The sequence below is a fragment of the Cherax quadricarinatus genome, chromosome 4 (genome assembly GCF_038502225.1).
Source record: "Cherax quadricarinatus isolate ZL_2023a chromosome 4, ASM3850222v1, whole genome shotgun sequence".
NCBI lineage: Eukaryota > Metazoa > Arthropoda > Malacostraca > Decapoda > Parastacidae > Cherax > Cherax quadricarinatus.
In genome coordinates this window covers 18,362,232-18,385,387 of record NC_091295.1, presented here as the reverse complement: position 1 = coordinate 18,385,387, position 23,156 = coordinate 18,362,232, and the positions used below count along the sequence as shown (strand labels likewise).

General features: G+C 47.1%; 1 protein-coding gene across 2 annotated transcripts in view; it reads left to right on the top strand.

Annotated features, from left to right (window-relative positions):
- The window catches only part of LOC128684189 (uncharacterized), an 89,617-nt gene that overhangs the window by 31,392 nt on the left and 35,069 nt on the right, over nucleotides 1-23,156 (top strand). Inside the window, exons 2-3 of one of the 2 annotated variants that reach the window (XM_070094840.1) lie at nucleotides 8,162-8,247; nucleotides 13,410-13,534. In XM_070094840.1, coding sequence (XP_069950941.1) covers nucleotides 8,162-8,247; nucleotides 13,410-13,534 — 211 coding nt within the window. The remainder of the gene's footprint in view (nucleotides 1-8,161; nucleotides 8,248-13,409; nucleotides 13,535-23,156) is intronic. The other variant, XM_070094847.1, reaches the window with a different exon arrangement.

The following is a 23,156-nucleotide window of genomic DNA, read 5'->3' as shown; positions in this document are numbered from 1 at the left end:
GTGGTCAACAGCCTCAAAAGCTTTACTGAAGAAAGTTAATAAATTAGTTAGACAAGACCGGCCTCTTGTGAATCCATGCTGAGTATCATTAATCAAGCTATGCTTATCGAGATGGCTTCTTATAATCTCAGCTATAATTGACTCTAGTAATTTGCCTACAATTGAGGTCAGGCTTATTGGGCGGTAATTTGACGGTAACGACTTGTCCCCTGTTTTAAAAATAGGAGTTACATTAGCCATCTTCCACATATCAGACACTACACCTGTTTGAAGAGATAAATTAAAAATATTAGTTAATGGTTCACAGAGTTCCATTTTGCATTCCTTAAGAACCCTTGAAAAAACCTCATCAGGACCCGGCGACTTATTTTGCTTCAGTCTATCTGCTTCACAACCATTTCACTAGTGACTGTGATGTTACATAATTTATCTTCTTCTAGCCCACTGTAAAAATTAATTACTGGAATATTGTTAGTGTCTTCCTTTGTAAAAACTGAGAGAAAATAATTATTAAAAATCGAGCACATTTCATTCTCTTTGTCAGTAAGGTGCCCATAGTTATTTTTAAGGGGACCTATCTTATCTCTAACTTTTGTTCTATAGACCTGGAAAAAACTTTTTGGGTTAGTTTTAGAATCCCTAGCAACTTTAATTTCATAGTCCCTTTTAGCTTTTCTTATCCCCTTTTTAATGTCCTTCTTAATGTCAATATACTGATTCATAAGATGACCCTCGCCTCTTTTGATACGCCTATAAATTCCTTTCTTATGCCCTAGTAGATATTTCAGCCTATTATTCATCCATTTTGGGTCATTTCTATTTGATCTAATTTCTTTATATGGGATAAACGTTCTTTGAGCAGCATGTATAGTGTTCAGAAAACTGTCATATTGATAGCTCTCTTCGTTACCCCAGTCAACAGATGATAAGTGTTCTCTAAGCCCATCGTAATCTGCTAAGCGAAAATCTGGGGCTGTTACTGAGTTATCGCTACTATCGTACTTCCATTCAATGCTAAATGTAATTGATTTGTGGTCGCTAGCAGCCAGTTCCTCTGAAATTTCTAAATTATTAACAAGGGATTCATTGTTTGCCATAACTAAGTCAAGCAGGTTATTTCCCCTTGTAGGTTCTGTCACAAACTGCTTCAAAAAACAATCCTGAAATACTTCTAAGAAGTCGTATGATTCTAAATTCCCAGTCAAGAAATTCCAATCAACATGACTAAAGTTAAAGTCTCCTAGAATTACTACATTATCTTTCTGGCGTGACGTTTGTAGACAGTCCAGGTTTCGCAGTCAAAAGAGAAGTGTGGTGAGGACTATGGCTCTGTACACCTTGATCTTGGTGCTTGTGGTGATGCCTCTTCGGTTCCATGCATTCTTGTGGAGCCTGCCGAAGGTGGCACTGGCTTTGGCAAGTCTGGCATTCACCTCATCATCGATGACAACGTTTCTGGAAAGGGTACTGCCGAGGTAGGTGAATTTGTGTGTATATATATATATATATATATATATATATATATATATATATATATATATATATATATATATATATATATATATATATATATATAAACCGACAGTTACACAAATAACCCGCACATAGAAGAGAGGAGCTTACGACGACATTTCGGTCCGACTTGGACCATTTACAAAGTCACACTAACCAGAAGTGGAGCAGGACGGCTATATATAGGCAGGAAGATTGCTCATCACATGGAATCTCAAAAATCGGACAATCCAGGGCAGCATGGACTTACAGTCGCTCCTGCCTGTGGCAACTGCATGACATGGTCCTGGTTGCATTGGAAGACAAGTGAAATGTAAACGTATTGTACAGACTCCAAAAAAGTTATTGACAAGTATGACCATGGTGTAATAGCTCACAAAATGCGCGCAAAAGAAATAACTGGAGAAATAGACTGCTGGATATTTAACTTCCTAACGAATAGAACCCAAAGCGCTAACACTGAAATCAGACGCTGCCAGTACTGTGCCTTGCTTCCCAAGGCACAGTACTGGCTCCTGTTCTCTTCCTGATTCTCATATCTGACATACAGAGAGCCATAAATCATTGCACCGTATCATCCTTTGCCAGTGATACTAGAGTCAGTATGAGAGTGGCATCCATTGAAGACACACAAAACCTCCAAACTGATATAAACTCTTCCAGTGGGCCACTGACAAAAATACGATATTCCATGAGGATAAGTTTGAGTTACTCTGTTATTGAAAGATTAAGGAAATAAAGACTGGAACGAAGTATAAAACAAACCTGAATCACTCGATAGAGTGATACCATCTACCAATCCTCTTACTTTCACTGGGAAAGAATTCTTTGTGCAGATTTGGAACCAATCTTTCCATGCCATTAATAATACTTCGCAAGCCACTTGTTCTCTCTAGGCTGGAGTATTGCTGTATTCTAAGTCCCTCTCAAGGCAGCCGAAATTGCCTTGGGACGTAGATGAGAATTCAATTTAACCTACACTTAGAAAATTCTAGAAAAATTGGTCCGAAATCTGCACAAAAATCTTTCCTAGTGAAAGTAGGAGGGTTGGTAGATGAGAGAGAAGAGAGAGAGATGGTGTAAAATACTCTCAATCAAAAGCAAGCTACAACGATTGCACTGAGGAAAAACTAAAAAAGCTAAAAAAGACCAAAACTTTTTAGTGTTCTCCATACATAAGGAGAATTACCACCAGACTTCTGGCTCTTTTCCACAGTTACCTACACAAGTTAATTTCTGATCAGAAAGGCTGTGGTGTATACACTGGACTTTGTGCAGCTAGCATCAACAGTATGGTTGCTCAGGCAGTGCACCGGGAGGCCTGGGGTGGGACCGGGTCGTTGGGGTGATGACACTCTTAGCACTCTCCAGGTAGAGTGAAGTTCAATAATTAAAAGCACACTACTCTTCCTAGTTCTTTTTCGTATTCTCATATCAGTACTGTATCATCCTCTGCAAACAGTACTAGAATTTCAGTGAGAGTAGAATGAAAAAGATTACAATGACTCAAGAAATCGTAATGACACGATTGTAAACAAACTATGGTACGGGCGGGGATTAAACTCGCGTCGGTCTGGAGTTTTACAACTCACTCGCCACGAGTTCAATCCCCACCCGTACCGTGGTTTATTACACTACAGTGATGTGACTACAACAATTATCCAAAACTTACCACTTAGGAGAGTAACACTGTAACAGTGTTTCCGTCCGCAAGTAGTAGTAGTACTACTGCTATTACTAATATTATTACTACTACTACTACTGCTACTATTACTACTACTACTACTGTTACTATTACTACTACTACTACTGTTACTACTACTACTACTGTTACTACTACTACTACTGTTACTACTACTACTACTGTTACTACTACTACTACTGTTACTACTACTACTACTGTTACTACTACTACTACTGTTACTACTACTACTACTGTTACTACTACTACTACTGTTACTACTACTACTACTGTTACTACTACTACTGCTGCTACTGTTACTTCTATTACTACTGTTACTACTATTACTACTGTTACTATTACTACTCTTACTACTATTACTACTACTGCTACTGTTACTACTATTACTACTACTACTGTTACTGCTACCACCACTGCCATCAACTCCTCCTCCTCTTCCTCCTCCTCCTTCTCCTCTTCCTCTTTCTTTTACTCCTCCTCCTCCCCCCCTCTGCCCACTACCATAGTATCTGCTGTCCCTACCTACCTGGAGGGTATTCCGGGGATCAACGGCCCCGCAGCCCAGTACATGACCAGACCTCCTAGTGGATCATGGTCTGATCAACGAGGCTGTTACTGCTGGCCCCACGCAGCCCAACGTACGAACTACAGCCCGGCTGATCCGCCACTGACTTTAGGTATCTGTCCAGCTCCCTCTTGAAGACCAGCCAGGGTTTTCTTATTAATTCCCCTTATGGCTGATTGGAGGCTGTTGAACAATCTTGGACCCTGGACACTTAGGGTTTTCTCCTAGTGTATTAATGGCGCCCCTACTTTTCACTGGGGGTATGTTGCATCACCTGCCAAGTCTTTTCCTTTCGTATGGAGGGATTTCTGTGTGCAGATTAGGGACCAGTCCCTCCAGGATCTTCCAGGTGTAGATTCTCTCTCGCCTGCGCTCCAGTGAGTACAAGTCAAGTGCTTCTAAGAGTCCACAGTAGTTAAGATGTTTGATGGAACTTATATGTGCAGTAAAGGTTATCTGTACATTCTTTAGATCTGCAATTTCACCTGCCTTGAATGGAGATGTTAATGTACAGCAGAGAGAGAACAAGTGATTTAAAAAGGATCATCATTGGCTTGGCATCTCTTGTCTTGAATGTTCTCATCTTCCATCCTGTCAGTTTCCTCGCAGATGTGATAGTGGCACTGTTGTGGTCATTGAAGGTGAGATCCTCAGATATTACCACTCACAGGCCCTTCACATTACTTTCCCACTCTATTGTCTTCTTCGTTGCCCATTGGAAAACTTGGTTTATATCTTCTTGGAGATTTGCTGTGTCCTCAATGGATGACACTCTTGCAGATCCTAGTATCGTTTGCAAAGGATGATACGGTGCTACTATGGTTTACATCTCTGTCTATGTCCGATATGAAAATAAGGAACAGGATAGGGGCTAGTACTGTGCCTTGTGGAACAAAGCTCTTCACTATGGCAGCTTCCGATTTAACTCTGTTTACCACTACTCTTTGTGTTCGATTGGTTAGAAAGTTGAAGATCCATCTGCCTACTTTGCCAGTTTTCTCTTTAGCATGGATTTTGTGAGCTATTACACTGTGATCGCACTTGTCAAAAGACTTTTGCAAAATCTGTGTATACTACATCTGCATTCTGATTGTTTTCCAGTGCATCCAAGACCATATCATAGTGGTCCAGTAGTTGCGAGAGGCAGGAACGACCTGCTCTGAACCCATGTTGCCCTGGATTGTGCAGTTGTTGGGAGTCCAAGTGGTTTGCAATCCTGCTGCTTAGAACTCTTTCAAAGATTTTTATGACTTGGGACGTTAACGGTATTGGTCTATAGTTCTTAACTATTGCTTTGCTGCCACCTTTATGGAGTGGGGCTATATCCTTTGTTTTTAGTGACTGTGGAATCTTGCCTGTGTGTAAGCTCCTTCTCCAAAGCATGCTTAGGGCCCGTGAGAAGGGTTTCTTGCAGTTCTTAATGAGCAAAGAGTTCCGCGAGTCTGGGACTGAGTGCATGGGCATGTTGTCAATGGCTTTCTCAAAATCTAGTGGAGTTAGGGTTATGCCAGAAATTTGGCATACATTGACAGGGTTTTGAGATTTATTTATGAAAAGTTATTTGGATTGTCTATCTTTAGATAGATCAGTGGCTCGCTGAACACAGAGTCACATTTAAATTTCAGTATCTCAGTCATTTCTTTGTTGTCATCTGTGTAGGTTCCATCTTGTCTGAGCAGGGGCCCTATACTAGATGTGGTTTTCCTTTTTTTGGCATATGAAAAGAAGTATTTCGAAATTCTTTCAATTTCACTAATCGCTTTTAGTTCCTCTTGTCTCCTAGATCCTGTATGAGTCCTTTATCTTAAGATCAATATTTTCCACTACCCTGTTTAGAGCTTCCTTCCGTGTTTCAGATATTTTAGCATTCTTGGGGAGCTCAGTGATTCTCTGCTTCACTTTTCTCGCCTAGCTTGTGACTTGACTATGATCCGGGACTAATGGAAACATCGACATAAAGTTGCTTTCCTAAGTGCAGGTTCTTTCTGAGTGGCGTCCGTAAGGAACACAGTAAACAATATAACATATAACCAACGTAAAACTGCATCTTCCAGCGGGCTACGGACATCAATTTGAAGTTCATAAGATAAATATTAGTTCCCCAATATGGAAAATTTTAAATAAAAGCTGGAATAGAACATAAAACAAGCTAAATGAAGGATGAGAGGTGAGTAGTATTAATTGTGAGAGGTCGGGTGTGGTAGGTATGGCCTCCCCACCCACATGTAATAAAGCGTCCTGAAACGATAAAATGCATATACAGTGCACTCATTATTTACCTTAAAATATTTGTAGTCTTAATGTAGAGTGAGGTGAGTAAATGAGATAAAACGAATAAACGAGAGACAGAGAGAGGGGGGAGAGAGAGAGGGGGGGAGAGAGAGGGGAGAAGGGAGAGAGAGAGGGGGAGAGAGAGAGAGGGGGGAGATAGAGGGGGAGAGAGAGAGAGGGGGGAGATAGAGGGGAGAGAGAGAGAGAGAGAGAGAGAGAGAGAGAGAGAGAGAGAGAGAGAGGGAGAGAGAGAGAGAGAGAGAGAGAGAGGGGGGGAAGAGAAAAGGGGGGAGGGAGAGGGGGAGAGAGAGGGGGAGAGAGAGAGGGGGGGAGAGAGAGAGAGAGAGAAAATAGAGAAAAAAAAACACGAGTAAATGAGAGAGGAGAGAGACGTGGAGTATATAAACAAGCAGACGAACGCGTCTGGTTATGGTTCATATACGTTCACGCTGTATAGTCCTTGTGGCTTAGCGCTTCTTTTTTATTATAATAATAACATATACGTTCATTTCCATGTTTGTGAGTAAGTAAATTTTTCTTCAGGTACACATAAATACAGTTACACAGATTATCATACATAGCAGTATATGTGTAGATTACCTAGCATAACCCAAAAAAAGTCAGACTGATTTATTTCCATTGGGGTGAAGCATATACCATAATACCAAAACCTTGCATTGTGTACAAGTTGTCTTCACGTTGTTACAGTAAAATAAATGAAAAGCAACACTCCCATTCTCATGTAACAAACCATTTTTATAAGGAATGAAGCTCTGAGTGAAGGCATACGAAAGGAATAATTTTCTAGTTAGCCCCCAGTAATATTATTGTGTATGCATTTTCTTTGGTGTTGGACTAGAGAAAACGTTATTCTTTCAGACACTCAACAAGACGACTGGAAAAATATCTCATATTTATGTTAATTTATTCTAGTGAGTGTATTTATCATGTTTATATGTTACATAGTCTGTTTATTATATAGTTTAGAAAAAAAATATCATAGGTGCATTAATGAAAATGTCTATACGACGTTTAATGCGCCTCAGTGTGATAATTATTACATATTATCGTTATTAATATGGTGTCTTCAAGATTAATAAGACACCCTTAGTAATAATAATATCTTTATTTCTACAACTACATGTACACAGTCTTATCTAACATCAGTTACATACTACTGTATAGAAAGCTGCTTGTTATGCAGAGCATTTCGGGCAAATTAGGTCAGTTTTGGCCCAGGATGCGACCCACACCAGTCGACTAACACCCAGGTACCCATTTTACTGATGGGGAACATAGACAACCGGTGTAAAGAAACACGCCTAATGTTTCTACCCTCGCCGGGATTTGAGCCCGAACACTCGCCGTGTGAAGTGAGAGCATTAGTCACGGGGCACCTCGGGTGACCGTTTTAGCATGTCAGGTGGGGGCAGCCGTATAGCAAATTTTGGTCATAATTTGAAATGTCCGTATTAGCGGAACGCCATAAAGCAGGGGCCTACTGTACTCAGAATGTTAGTGACAAAGTGTTTGAGATGCAGGGAGACGGAACCAGGAAATATTGATGACAGTTAAAGATGCAGACGAGGCATAGGGACATTACCTGAAGATGCTTTCAGGAGTCACTGCCTCCGGGCTGTGGCTCGTACGTTGGTTTGCATGCAGCCAGCAGCAACAGCCTGGTTGATCAGGCTCTGATCCACCAGGAGGCCTGGTCAGCGGGGGCGTTGATCCCCGGAACTCTCTCCAGGTAAACTCTCTCTCCAGGTCCTACTGCAGTTTCATAAGGTAGGGATTGGAATGCAGTTTCATGAATGGATACGATCGGTTCCTGGAGACCAGGAATCAGTATAACAGGTCGATAAGCATAAAGAAGCAGGCCCGGGAGCTGCCACTTGACTTTTTTTTTTTTAGGTTTATACAAAATTATGCATATTATGAAAAACATTCCTTTGGAATTTTTTTTTTTGGGGGGGGGGATGTATTTTGACCTTTGAATGTGTTACATGCATTATTATTGTTAATATGTGGGCAAAAGCATTAGGCATGTATGGGTTATCGATCACTGAACTTATTGTATATACAGTGAGTAATGTTGTTTTGTTCCCCAGAATGAGCAAGTATCTGCGTCAGTCATCACTGTCAAGAGTGTGTGCTGTGGGAGGCTTCTTCATCTCTGTACCTGTATTTCTCACAGGTATGTAACACACTCTAGATTTATGTGGAATGTTGTTTATCATTAGGTATGAACACAATATATTACATGTAATACTCTACTACATGATATAACCTCCAGGTAGATAGGTAGACTGACCATCTTCCATGGAGGTAGGGTGACCCCCCTCCAAAAAAAAATTAAATAAATAACTAAATAAACTCTCCATCATTCAGATTGTAGGCACTGTATTTCCCCCCTCTAACACACAAGTCTGTTGAATCCTGTTGTAAGTGTTACCTTCCTCACATCCCAACAGCACATCCAGTCCCTAAAAACACTTCACTCTAAGATGCTCACACACACCTGCTGGGTGATCAAGTCTGTTTTCACTTAAAACCTCACAACCTTTCCTGGGACAGCCTCTACCCCTTCTTCTTTGTTTTAAATTTAAAACACACTGCTCCATCCTCTCCAAATGACCAAACAACCTCAACAACACCACAGCCCTCCATCACAGTGCCAGATCATTCAGGCTGTGATGAATGTGGGGGGCCAGTGGGACACCAGCATCAACATCATGGTTGACTAGGAAATCGCCAGATGAGCCTGGCCTATGGCTGGGCTCCAGGAGTAGAAAAACTCTCGGAACTCATCAAAGGTACCATCGTCTAAATTTCTACACTCCAAATTTTCTGTGCATAATATTTACACCACACATCGCTCTCAAACATGACATCTTCAGTGACTCCACTCCTCCTTCCTGAAATGTTTAGAGCCCATGCCTAACACACATGTAAGAGTGTTGGTACCACAATACTCTGGTGGAACGAAATTAAAGTTGATCCTATTTTGTAGTGTATCTAATCTAATCGAAGTAAGTTTGGATAAATATACATGTACATATGGATTTATGTAATATACTGTACGTCAAGCCATGGAGGCACTTGTACCTTAAACAACCATGGTGACATTACTGTACATTAAACAAACATTGAGAGAGTGTAGATCCTTGTCTAAGGCACAAACAAAAAACTGTTACATGCTTGCAACACACAGTTGGGGTCACACTCCTCTCATGCTGAAGAGTTGCAACACTATGCACTGTGCTCCACACATTCCCAACACTTAACAAGATTACTTTCTATCCTATCAAGCCTTTTTCTCCCAGTTCCTTAAATTTATCCTTATTATATTCATGGGGAAGAGCTAAACTCATAGGGGTTATACAGCACCTGGCTTATGGGAGGCAGGTTTGATCCATGAGAGGGAGACTAACTTCTGTATCCTTCAGTTCATCTAAAAGTTACTTTCCTAAATAAAAATCTAAACTTTCATTTTTTTTTATCAATCATTCCAACACTTAATCTTCACATTTTAGGATTTCTTTACTTTCTTGTCTTATTTCACACTTTTAACTTTCTTTTTTTAACTTTACACTTGATCCATTCACAAAAACTTTTGACTTTTCATTTTTCTAATTTATTCCATACCTTCCTATCTCAACTATGAAACTGCTGCCTCAATGCCATCATCTGTGTTCATCAGCTGAACAAAGTAAAGTACATTTCCCACTTCTTGAACACTTCCATAACACTGTCTTCAGAATGAGTGCTACCAAGTGCTGATGAATAAGTAACACCGATATTATTAGCATGATGGAGTCCTCATGTTGCTGATGATCTTCACCTAGCACTAAACCTGTATGGATCATAACACTGCCTAGAGCAGGGGTTCTTAACTCGGGGTATGTGAATCAAATAATGGGGTATGGGCATCAAATAATGGGGGTATGGGAATCAAATAATGGGGGTATGCAAATTAACCCTTAAACTGTTCACACGTAGATGTACGTTGACGTGCGGCAGGCTCCGAACGTAGATCGACGTTTTATTTTTCATTCCTTCAAAATTGGCGCGATGGGCCTGAGTCGCCTAGGGATGAGAGAATGGGTGTGCACAGATTGAAAAAAGTTTGGGAAGCTGGGGTATCGCGTGGTAACACCAGTTAGTTTCAGCTCCATCTTGGGTCAACAACGTGGCAAACCCCCGTGATTCACTGACGCCTTGTCATATTAACACACTACTATTCTCGGAAAGTGATACAGAATGTGAGTTTAGTGGTTTTGACTCCGATATAGCCACTAAAGATCAAGGAATTAGTGAAACTTTTGTTGATAACCCAGATGACCCTCAGGCCATGACCTCTGGGGTGGCCAGTGTGGCCACAACATACCCTCAGCCCAGCACCTCTGGGGTTGCTAGTGTTACTTCCCAAAGGCAACTCTGCAAGATAAAATTATAATTTTCCCTGCATTTGGGTGATGATGATAGCGAAAGTGATATAAGTGGCGATGAAGAAATCGATTTTATGCTGATAGACAATTCGTCGAGTGAAAGTGATTATTATTATTCCCCAGTGAAACTTACTTTTAGGCGTTGTAACCTACGTTCAGGCAGTGTGCCATATGTAGTCAGCGGCAAGGGTCGTGGCAGGTCATGATCCAAAACCCCAGCCACTGATAGTGATAATGAAGGTGAGTATACTGGGATGGAGGAAGAGGGGGGTGGCATGGTGCCTGGACCTTGTGGCGCAGTGGGTGGGCAGACAAAGGACCGGCCGGCACTCTCTTAACCATGTGCTGCCTCCACTCCTGTGTCCCTTCCTGCTCCCCCCACGCCCCATGCCACAGGTCCACCCTGCACCATCTGATCGCGAATGGAACTGGACAGAAGGTACACCATTTGTGCCACATCTTTTCATTTTTGATGCCAGTGGAAGTGGCATCATGCCACACTGTCCCATCACAAATGAGTCTACAGAGTTAGACTATTTTCAACTATACTTTGATGAGCCAATATTGAACCTAATTCTTACCCAGACCAACATGTACTACTAGTATACAATGGACCACACAGATGTTTCAGAGTTTTCACGGCTGCGCAGGTGGAAAGATACAACTGTGGCTGAAATGTATTTATTCCTTGGCATTGCCATGCTTATGCTACACACAGGTAAGAACAATATAGCACACTACTGGTCCACAGACCACTTCATCAGTACTCCAGTCTTTCGTGACCTCCTTCCCTGCAACAGATTCACTCTGTTGCTACGAATGTTGCACTTCTCAGACAGGAAAACGCCAAACAGAAATGACCTCTTATACAAAATCAGGGAATTGTTTATGTATCTGAAACAAAAATTCAGTGCCTACTTTTATCCATTCAAGAACATTGTTGTCAATGAGTCCTTGGTTCTGTTCAAGGGACGACTGTCATTCAGCCAATATATACCAAGCAAACGTAATTGCTTTGTTATAAAACTCTTTTGTTATGTGCGACTGTGAGACTGGTCTTGTGTTGGATGTCATTATCTACACAGGGAAAAATACACTCGGTGATACCAGGCGCATGTTGGGCATTTCTGGGGATGTTGTTTACAAGACGATGAGGCCATACCTTGGCAAAGGTCATACATTGTACACAGACAACTGGTATACAAGCCCTATGCTCACTGATTTCCTATGTGTGAACAATACTGATATATGTGGAACAGTGAGAGGAAGTAGAAAACACATGCCAAGGTTCACTGGAGGAAGTCTAGTGGAAGCGTTTCATGCCAATGACATCATGGCACTGACGTGGCATGACAAACGGGACGTGACGTTGCTGTCAACCATCCACAGAAACGAGATGGTACAGACAGACAGACTGAGCAGGTTCAACAATGAACCTATTGTAAAGCCAGCTGCTGTCATTGACTATACGAACAAATTGCGTCTAGTCGACAATTGTGACATGATGATAGGGTTTGTTGACTGTGTACGTAGGGGTCGCAAGTGGTATATAAAAGTGTTTTTCCACCTTGTAGACATTGCAATGCTCAATGTATGGTACCACACCTATACCTGTCATTCCACAGCGACCTGTCACCCCACAACAGCAACCTGTCACTCCACAAGAAGAGGGGGATGTGCCGAATAATCCCAAACTGTCACTGCCTGATAACATTACCATCTACTCCAAAGAAGTACTCTCAGAAAAAGTGTGTTGTGTGTGCTTACACTAAACAGCGACCCCGAGTGCGAAAAGACACATGATGCATGTGTCAGCAATGTGGGGTGGCACTCTATATGAATCCATGCTTCTTGGAGTACCATACAGTGGTGGACTTCTAGAAACATAAATGGGACTTGTAAATACCTTGTATATATATGTAAATAATAGTATGTGATTGAACCATGTGTACAAATTCATTTATCAGTGTGAACATGTGTGTTTGTGACAGTATGATTACTAATTCAGTACCAAACATTTGTCTCTCAACAAGAATTGGCTATGAAATAAAAAAATCTGCAACAAAACATTATTATCATAAAGTGAAAACAATAAAAAATAGAAAAGAATTGGAAAAAAATGTTAAATGTTTATTATTTCTGCAAGCAGCAGTGCTCCGTGTTGCCGACACCTCATCATTTAGCACCAACTTTGCAGGCTTATATCTCAGTAAGTACTGACCCTAAATTTTTTTTTTATCCTATAACATTTATAAAAATGCTCTCCTCAATTTAAAAAAAAAAAAATATTTTTTTATTTTTCAAAATATTTGGAGCGCTGTGCAAGCGAACGTATATCTACGTTTGGACAGTTTAAGGGTTAAATAATGGGGGTATTGGAATAAAATAATGGGGGTATGGGAATCAAATAATGGGGGTATGGAAATCAAATGATGTGGTTATGGGAATCAAATAATGGGGTGTGAGAATCAAATAATGGGGGCATGGGAATCAAGTAATGGGGGTATAGGAATCAAATAATGGGAGTATGAGACTCGCTCTCTGAACAATTTAAAAAAATAAAAAGTTGTTAGAATAAACTATCAGGTGTTCTGTTCCTAGTTATCCATAAGTATAGCAAAACCAAGTTATTGAAGTCATACGGGTACCTAACAGTGACTTGCAAAAGGGAGATAATCAGGTTTGATCTGAGAAAGTGGAGAACAACTCAACTTCCCTGGATCAAGAGACATTGACCAGTATCAAGGCTTTTGTCTTGGAGGATCCTTGCATAAAACCCAATAACATCCTATTCCAAGTATTGTATTCCCCCATGGGTTTAGTGCTTCCTTATTAATATACTGTATGTATTACTATAGAAGCAGAAATTTCTTCAGTGTGCTAAATATACATCATGTTGTCATTGCAGGTGTTATATTGTACACATTCATCCACTTCCAGTCAACGCCGGCCATCTTGACGTCTGTGTGTATTGGTGTGGGTATCATCTTTTGTGGCTGTGCAATGATTCATAATGTCTTTATTTGGCAGAAGGTTAGTAAAGGTTATTTGTAGCCATGTTACTTTTATTTTGTTTTGTACACTTCCAGCCGTAAAACTGCACTACAGCATTTTGATGTGGTATTTTTTGATCCCACTGCATTTTGGTATATAGTGGAACCTCTACTAATGAGTTTAATCCGTTCTGTGACCTTGCTTGCATCTGGATTTGCTCGTTTGCAGAGTCAGTTTTTCTCTTTTAAATTAATTGAAATGCAATTAATCTGTTCCCATGGAATTCCAGGCACGACAAAACACTTAAATTTCCCTAATATCAACTCTATGGCTTATTTGTCTATCACAATTCATTTAATATGCCATAATAAACAATATAATAACATAGAAACATGATATATACTCTAGAATTAATAAAATACACGTCATTACGTATGTGGCTAGTGGTGGTGACAGCGGCCATTGTTGTTGTTGGGGTTTATAGGGCCACCACAGGAGCATTCCTGCTCCTGACTACATGTGTAGAGAACCTAGGATAACTCAAAAAAGTCAAACAGAGTGACTTATAATTGCTACACTCTTAATGCTATACTTTGTTACTGACTCCTGCTTTAGTATTGTACATATCGAAGAAGTGGTAGGCTGGTACTGCTTGTCCAAGTCCTTAACCCTCCACCTAGTTTGTTTATAAATGATTTCCTGCTTTAATTCCATGGAAATCATCCTATTTTTCTTCTCAGCACTTGCTTTCTTAGGACCCATGGTTGGAAACAAGAAATAACTGCATGAAAAGTAAGGAAAATATGAGAATTCCCTCCACCTTGAGTGGAGTGGACTGAGCGTTGGTATGATACAAACTGCCATCTCGTGATGGCGTTCGGAAACTCACTTATAGGGTACGACAAGCTTGCTACCAGGATACAAGGTTGCTACCAGGGTACAACAAGGTTGCTACCAGGGTACAACAAGGTTTCTACTAGGGTACAACAAGGTTGCTACCAGGGTACAACAAGGTTTCTACCAGGGTACAACAAGGTTGCTCAGCGCTGGCGGCCCCGTTCAGGGCAGGAGAAATATCGGAGCTGGAACAAATACAGAGATCGTTTACGGCTCACGTTGAGCCAGTAAAGCACCTAAACTACTGGGAACGCCTACAAGTCTTGAACGTGTACTCATTGGAGCGGAGGAGAGAGAGGTACATGATAATATATACCTGGAAGGTACTCGAGGGCTTGGTCCCATATCTGCACACTGCCATAACAACATACTGGAGTGAGAGATATGGGAGGAAGTGTAAAATAAACCCAGTGAGGAGCAGGGGTGTGGTGGGGACAATAAGGGAACGCTGTATCAACATCCCGGGTCCCAGACTTTTCAACATCTTACCAGAAGTTATCAGAAACACTGCTGGAACAAGTGTTGAAGCCTTCAAGAGGAAACTAGGCAAGTATCTTCACCAGGTGCCAGACCAACCAGGCTGTGATTGATATGTGGGTCAGTGGGTCTCCAGCAGCAACAGCCTGGTTGACCAGGCGAGCACCAGATGAGCCTGGCGCATGGCCGGCCTCAGAGAGTAGATATACTCTCGAAATTCTTCAAAGGTAAAGGTATATCAAAGGGTACAACAAGGTTGTTTTCAAGGTACAAGGTCTGCCACTGCTGCTTCATGTTGTCTGCCACTGCTGCTTCATGATGTCTGCCACTGCTGCTTCATGTTGTCTGCCACTGCTGCTTCATGTTGTCTACCACTGCTGCTTCATGATGTCTGCCACTGCTGCTTCATGTTGTCTGCCACTGCTGCTTCATGTTGTCTGCTACTGCTGCTTCATGATGTCTGCCACTGCTGCTTCATGTTGTCTGCCACTGCTGCTTCATGTTGTATGCCACTGCTGCTTCATGTTGTCTGCCACTGCTGCTTCATGTTGTATGCCACTACTGCTTCATGTTGTCTGCCACTGCTACCTCATGATGTCTGCTCCCACTTTTGCTAGCATGTTGAAGAGCTTTCCAATATGTGAAGATTGGGGAGCAGTGCCAGTCGGACAGGTATTGGATGGTGATGTAATTTGTCTACTCTTGAACATCGCCAAAGAATCGAAAATTTCTGCTGCTTTGAGCTCAATTTCAAGGTACTTTTCATTATGAAACCAATTAAAATCATATCTATTTCTGTATTATATCTTCCGTTCTATCAAATGAGACAAAAAAAGAGAATACAACCATAAAAACCATACGAAAATATACTGCTAATGGGAGGCTAATGGCTGAAAAGTGAACTCTGTTATTTATGGTCCGATTTCTTTCATTTTTGGTGCACGTTAAGAAGCATCTTTCCATCATACATTGCCCAAGTTTCAATAAGATAGTCCAACAAACTGTGATCCAATTCCCCAGATCAAGAGCCCCTTGAGGCCTGCTCGCATCTGGAAATTTCACTTGCATCTGAAAGCAAAAACTCAACTGAGTGATTGTTCGTATCTGGAAAACCTCGTACATGTATGCACTCGCAAGTAGAGGTTCCACTGTACAGTGGAACGCCGATTTTCATCCGGTCCGGTTATTGTACAGTTCAGTTTTCGAACAATTTTTTTGGCGAAATTTCCCGTTTTTGTACAACTGCTTGGAAATCGTCCGGAGCAGACATGGCCGCTCATACCTTCGTGACTTGGTCTGCCTTTGTTACTCATTCAGTGAGCATTACTCCGTGCATTCTTCTAAAACATTTCATAATAGTCCATTATTTTTTGTGCTTGCGACTGCTAAATAAGTCACCATGGAACCAAAGAAAGTTTCGAGTGCCAGATTTTTTTGTGCGACAGGAGTCCAGTGACTTAAGCTGGTCCTAGTGCCAGTAAAGGACAAAGAAGGGAAGTAACCCCGGAGAGGGCTTTGATACCTGAAGTCCTTATAAGGTGGGGGATTCCCCTTCCAAACAAAGACCTCTCCTCCCTCTCCCCTCCTCGCTGTCTTCCATATGACAACAAGAGTCTTCAGTAAAGGTAAAAGTGATGTTAAAAGTTCATTTATCCATCTCATTAGTTAACAAAAAAGAGATCACAAAGAATTGAAGATGTGGAGAGAGGCAGGGAGTGTAGCAGGCATGCTGGGAGTGTAGCAGGCATGCAGGGAGTGTAGCAGGCAGGCAGGGAGTGTAGCAGGCATGCAGAGAGTGTAGCAGGCAGGCAGGGAGTGTAGCAGGCATGCAGGGAGTGTAGCAGGCAGGCAGGGAGAGTAGCAGGCAGGCAGGGAGTGTAGCAGGCATGCAGGGAGTGTAGCAGGCATGCAGGGAGTGTAGCAGACAGGCAGAGAGTGTAGCAGGCATGCAGGGAGTGTAGCAGGCAGGCAGGGAGTGTAGCAGGCATGCAGGGAGTGTAGCAGGCAGGCAGGGAGTGTATCAGGCATGCAGGGAGTGTAGCAGGCATACAGGGAGTGTAGCAGGCATGCAACGAGTGTAGCAGGGAGTATAGCAGGCAGGCAGGGAGTGTAGCAGGCAGGCAGGGAGTGTAGCAGGCATGCAGGGAGTGTAGCAGGCAGGCAGGGAGTGTAGCAGGCATGCAGGGAGTGTAGCAGGCAGGCAGGGAGTGTAGCAGACAGGCAGGGAGTGTAGCAGGCATGCAGGGAGTGTAGCAGGCATGCAGGGAGTGTAGCAAACAGGCAGGGAGTGTAGCAGGCATGCAGGGAGTGTAGCAGGCATGCAGGTAGTGTAGCAGGCAGGCAGTGTAGCAGGCATGCAGGGAGTGTAGCAGGCATGCAGGGAGTGTAGCAGGCAGGCAGGGAGTGTAGCAGGCAGGCAGGGAGTGTAGCAGGCAGGCAAGGAGTGTAGCAGGAAGACAGGGAGTGTAGCAGGCAGGCAGGCAGGGAGTGTAGCAGGCATGCAGGGAGTGTAGCAGGCTGGCACGGAGTGTAGCAGGGAGGCAGGGAGTGTAGCAGGCAGGCAGGGAGTGTAGCAGGCAGTGAGGGAGTGTAGCAGGCAGACAGGGAGTGTAGCAGGCAGGCAGGGAGTGTAGCAGGCAGGCAGGGAGTGTAGCAGGCAGTGAGGGAGTGTAGCAGGCAGGCAGGGAGTGTAGCAGGCAGGCAGGGAGTGTAGCAGGCAGGCAGGGAGTGTAGCAGGCAGTGAGGGAGTGTAGCAGGCAGGCAGGGAGTGTAGCAGGCAGTGAGGGAGTGTAGCAGGCAGGCAGGGAGTGTAGCAGGCAGTGAGGGAGTGTAGCAGGCAGGCAGGGAGTGTAGCAGGCAGGCAGGGAGTGTAGCAGGCAGTGAGGGAGTGTAGCAGGCAGTGAGGGAGTGTAGCAGGCAGTGCAGGGAGTGTAGCAGGCAGGCAGGGAGTGTAGCAGGAAGCAAGGGAGTGTTGCAGGCAGTGAGGGAGTGTAGCAGGCAGTGCAGGGAGTGCAGCAGGCAGGCAGGGAGTGTAGCAGGCAGGGAGGGAGTGTAGCAGGCAGGCAGGGAGTGTAGCAGGCATGCAGAGAGTGTAGCAGGCAGGCAGGGAGTGTAGTAGGCAGGCAGGGAGTGTAGCAGGCAGGCAGGGAGTGTAGCAGGCAGGCAGGGAGTGTAGCAGGCAGGCAGGGAGTGTAGCAGGCAGGCAGGGAGTGTAGCAGGCAGACAGGGAGTGTAGCAGGCAGGCAGGGAGTGTAGCAGGCAGGCAGGGAGTGTAGTAGGCAGGGAGGGAGTGTAGCAGGCACAGGGAGTGTAGCAGGCAGACAGGGAGTGTAGCAGGCTGGCAAGGAGTGTAGCAGGCAGGCAGGGAGTGTAGCAGGCAGTGAGGGAGTGTAGCAGGCAGGCAGGGAGTGTAGCAGGCAGGCAGGGAGTGTAGCAGGATGGCAGGGAGTGTAGCAGAGTTGCAGGGAGTGTAGCAGAGTTGCAGGGAGTGTAGCAGGCAGGCAGGTAGTGTAGCAGGCAGGCAGGTAGTGTAGCAGGCAGGCAGGGAGTGTGGCAGGCAGGCAGGGAGTGTGGCAGGCAGGCAGGGAGTGTGGCAGGTAGAAAGGTAGTGTAGCAGGCAGGTAGTGTAGCAGGCAGGTAGTGTAGCAGGCAGATAGTGTAGCAGGCAGGCAGGGAGTGTGGCAGGCAGGCAGGGAGTGTAGCAGGCAGTGAGGGAGTGTAGCAGGCAGGCAGGGAGTGTAGCAGGCAGGCAGGGAGTGTAGCAGGCAGGCAGGGAGTGTAGCAGGCAGTGAGGGAGTGTAGAAGACATGCAGGTAGTGTAGCAGGCAGGTAGTGTAGCATGCAGGCAGGTAGTGTAGCAGGCAGGTAGTGTAGCAGGCAGGTAGTGTAGCAGGCAGGTAGTGTAGCAGGCAGGTAGTGTAGCATGCAGGCAGGTAGTGTAGCATGCAGGCAGGTAGTGTAGCAGGCAGGTAGTGTAGCATGCAGGCAGGTAGTGTAGCAGGCAGGTAGTGTAGCAGGCAGGTAGTGTAGCAGGCAGGCAGGGAGGGTAGCAGGCAGGCAGGGAGTGTAGCAGGCATGCAGGGAGTGTAGCAGGCATGCAGGGAGTGTAGCAGGCATGCAGGGAGTGTAGCAGGCAGGCAGGGAGTGTAGCAGGCATGCAGGGAGTGTAGCAGGCATGCAGGGACTGTAACAGGCAGGCAGGGAGTGCAGCAGGCAGGCAGGGAGTGTAGCGGTCAGGCAGGGAGTGTGGCAGGCAGGCAGAGAGTGTAGCAGGCAGAGAGTGTAGCAGGCAGAGAGGGAGTGTAGCAGGCAGGCAGGGAGTGTAGCAGGCATGAAGGGAGTGTAGCAGGCAAGCAGGGAGTGTAGCAGGCATGCAGGGAGTGTAGCAGGCAGTGAGGGAGTGTAGCAGGCAGTGAGGGAGTGTAGCAGGCAGTGAGGGAGTGTAGCAGGCAGGCAGGGAGTGTAGCAGGCAGGCAGGGAGTGTAGCAGGCAGGCAGGGAGTGTAGCAGGCATGCAGGGAGTGTAGCAGGCAGTGTAGCATGCAGGGAGTGTAGCAGGCACGCAGGGAGAGTAGCGGGCACAGTGCAGGGAGTGCAGGGACTGTAGCAGGCAGGCAGGGAGTGTAGCAGGCAGGCAGGGAGTGTAGCAGGCAGTGAGGGAGTGTAGCAGGCAGGCAGGGAGTGTAGCAGGCAGTGAGGGAGTGTAGCAGGCATGCAGGGAGTGTAGCAGGCAGTGAGGGAGTGTAGCAGGCAGGCAGGGAGTGTAGCAGGCAGGCAGGGAGTGTAGCAGGCAGGCAGGGAGTGTAGCAGGCAATGAGGGAGTGTAGCAGGCAGGGAGTGTAGCAGGCAGGCAGGGAGTGTAGCAGGCAGGCAGGGAGTGTAGCAGGCAGTGAGGGAGTGTAGCAGGCAGTGAGGGAGTGTAGCAGGCAGGCAGGGAGTGTAGCAGGCAGGCAGGGAGTGTAGCAGGCAGGCAGGGAGTGTAGCAGGCAGTCAGGTAGTGTAGCAGGCAGTTAGTGTAGCAGGCAGGAAGGTAGTGTAGCAGGCAGGCAGGGAGTGTAGCAGGCAGGCAGGGAGTGTAGCAGGCAGTGAGGGAGTGTAGCAGGCAGGCAGGGAGTGTAGCAGGCAGGCAGGGAGTGTAGCAGGCAGGCAGGGAGTGTAGCAGGCAGTGAGGGAGTGTAGCAGGCAGTGAGGGAGTGTAGCAGGCAGGCAGGGAGTGTAGCAGGCAGGCAGGGAGTGTAGCAGGCAGGCAGGGAGTGTAGCAGGCAGGCAGGGAGTGTAGCAGGCAGGCAGGGAGTGTAGCAGGCAGTGAGCGAGTGTAGCAGGCAGGCAGGGAGTGTAGCAGGCAGTGACCGAGTGTAGCAGGCAGGCAGGGAGTGTAGCAGGCAGGCAGGGAGTGTAGCAGGCAGTGAGGGAGTGTAGCAGGCAGTGAGGGAGTGTTGCAGGCAGGCAGGGAGTGCAGCAGGCAGGCAGGGAGTGCAGCAGGCAGGCAGGCAGACGGGTAGGGAGTGTAGTAGGCAGTGAGGGAGTGTAGCAGGCAGGCAGGGAGTGTAGCAGGCAGTGAGGGAGTGTAGCAGGCAGGCACTGAGTGTAGCAGGCAGGGAGTGTAGCAGGCAGGCAGGGAGTGCAGCAGGCAGTGCAGGGAGTGTAGCAGGCAGTGAGGGAGTGTAGCAGGCAGGGAGTGTAGCAGGCAGGCAGGGAGTGTAGCAGGCAGTGAGGGAGTGTAGCAGGCAGGCAGGGAGTGTAGCAGGCAGTGAGGGAGTGTAGCAGGCAGGCAGGGAGTGTAGCAGGCAGGCAGGGAGTGTAGCAGGCAGGCAGGGAGTGTAGCAGGCAGGCAGGGAGTGTAGCAGGCAGTGAGGGAGTGTAGCAGGCAGGCAGGGAGTGTAGCAGGCAGGCAGGGAGTGTAGCAGGCAGGCAGGGAGTGTAGCAGGCAGGCAGGGAGTGTAGCAGGCAGTGAGGGAGTGTAGCAGGCAGGCAGGTAGTGTAGCAGGCAGTGAAGGAGTGTAGAAGGCAGGCAGAGAGTGTAGCAGGCAGTGAGGGAGTGTAGCAGGGAGTGTAGCAGGCAGGCAGTGAGTGTAGCAGGCAGGCAGGGAGTGTAGCAGGCAGGCAGGGAGTGTAGCAGGCAGGCAGGGAGTGTAGCAGGCAGGCAGGGAGTGTAGCAGGCAGGCAGGGAGTGTAGCAGGCAGGCAGGGAGTGTAGCAGGCAGTGAGGGAGTGTAGCAGGCAGGCAGGGAGTGTAGCAGGCATTAAGGGAGTGTAGCAGGCATTGAGGGAGTGTAGCAGGCAGTGAGGGAGTGTAGCAGGCAGTGAGGGAGTGTAGCAGGCAGTGAGGGAGTGTAGCAGGCAGGCAGGGAGTGTAGCAGGCAGGCAGGGAGTGTAGCAGGCAGGCAGGGAGTGTAGCAGGCAGGCAGGGAGTGTAGCAGGCAGTGAGGGAGTGTAGCAGGCAGTGAGGGAGTGTAGCAGGCAGGCAGGGAGTGTAGCAGGCAGTGAGGGAGTGTAGCAGGCAGTGAGTTAGTGTAGCAGGCAGTGTAGCAGGCAGGCAGGGAGTGTAGCAGGCAGTGAAGGGAGTGTAGCAGGCAGGCAGGCAGTGTAGCAGGGAGTGTAGCAGGCAGTGAGGGAGTGTAGCAGGCAGGCAGGGAGTGTAGCAGGCAGGCAGGGAGTGTAGCAGGCAGGCAGGGAGTGTAGCAGGCAGGCAGGGAGTGTAGCAGGCATGCAGGGAGTGTAGCAGGCATGCAGGGAGTGTAGCAGGCAGGCAGGGAGTGTAGCAGGCAGGCAGGGAGTGTAGCAGGCAGGCAGGGAGTGTAGCAGGCAGGCAGGGAGTGTAGCAGGCAGTGAGGGAGTGTAGCAGGCAGGCAGGGAGTGTAGCAGGCATGCAGGGAGTGTAGCAGGCAGGCAGGGAGTGTAGCAGGCAGTGAGGGAGTGTAGCAGGCAGGCAGGGAGTGTAGCAGGCAGGCAGGGAGTGTAGCAGGCAGGCAGGGAGTGTAGCAGGCAGAGAGGGAGTGTAGCAGGCAGGCAGGGAGTGTAGCAGGCAGGCAGTGAGTGTAGCAGGCAGTGAGCGAGTGTAGCAGGCAGGCAGGGAGTGTAGCAGGCAGTGAGGGAGTGTAGCAGGCAGTGAGCGAGTGTAGCAGGCAGGCAGGGAGTGTAGCAGGCAGGCAGGGAGTGTAGCAGGCAGGCAGGGAGTGTAGCAGGCAGTGAGGGAGTGTAGCAGGCAGTGAGCGAGTGTAGCAGGCAGTGAGGGAGTGTAGCAGGCAGGCAGGGAGTGTAGCAGGCAGTGAGGGAGTGTAGCAGGCAGTGAGCGAGTGTAGCAGGCAGTGAGCGAGTGTAGCAGGCAGGCAGGGAGTGTAGCAGGCAGTGAGCGAGTGTAGCAGGCAGTGAGCGAGTGTAGCAGGCAGTGAGGGAGTGTAGCAGGCAGGCAGGGAGTGTAGCAGGCAGTGAGGGAGTGTAGCAGGCAGGCAGGGAGTGTAGCAGGCAGGCAGGGAGTGTAGCAGGCAGTGTAGCAGGCAGTGAGGGAGTGTAGCAGGCAGTGAGGGAGTGTAGCAGGCAGTGAGGGAGTGTAGCAGGCAGGCAGGGAGTGTAGCAGGCAGTGAGCGAGTGTAGCAGGCAGTGAGGGAGTGTAGCAGGCAGGCAGGGAGTGTAGCAGGCAGGCAGGGAGTGTAGCAGGCAGTGAGGGAGTGTAGCAGGCAGTGAGGGAGTGTAGCAGGCAGTGAGGGAGTGTAGCAGGCAGTGAGGGAGTGTAGCAGGCAGTGAGGGAGTGTAGCAGGCAGTGAGGGAGTGTAGCAGGCAGTGAGCGAGTGTAGCAGGCAGGCAGGGAGTGTAGCAGGCAGTGAGGGAGTGTAGCAGGCAGTGAGCGAGTGTAGCAGGCAGTGAGCGAGTGTAGCAGGCAGGCAGGGAGTGTAGCAGGCAGTGAGGGAGTGTAGCAGGCAGTGAGCGAGTGTAGCAGGCAGTGAGGGAGTGTAGCAGGCAGTGAGCGAGTGTAGCAGGCAGGCAGGGAGTGTAGCAGGCAGTGAGCGAGTGTAGCAGGCAGGCAGGGAGTGTAGCAGGCAGTGAGGGAGTGTAGCAGGCAGTGAGGGAGTGCAGCAGGCAGTGAGCGAGTGTAGCAGGCAGTGAGGGAGTGTAGCAGGCAGGCAGGGAGTGTAGCAGGCAGGCAGGGAGTGTAGCAGGCAGGCAGGGAGTGTAGCAGGCAGGCAGGGAGTGTAGCAGGCATGCAGGGAGTGTAGCAGGCAGGCAGGGAGTGTAGCAGGCAGGCAGGGAGTGTAGCAGGCAGGCAGGGAGTGTAGCAGGCAGGCAGGGAGT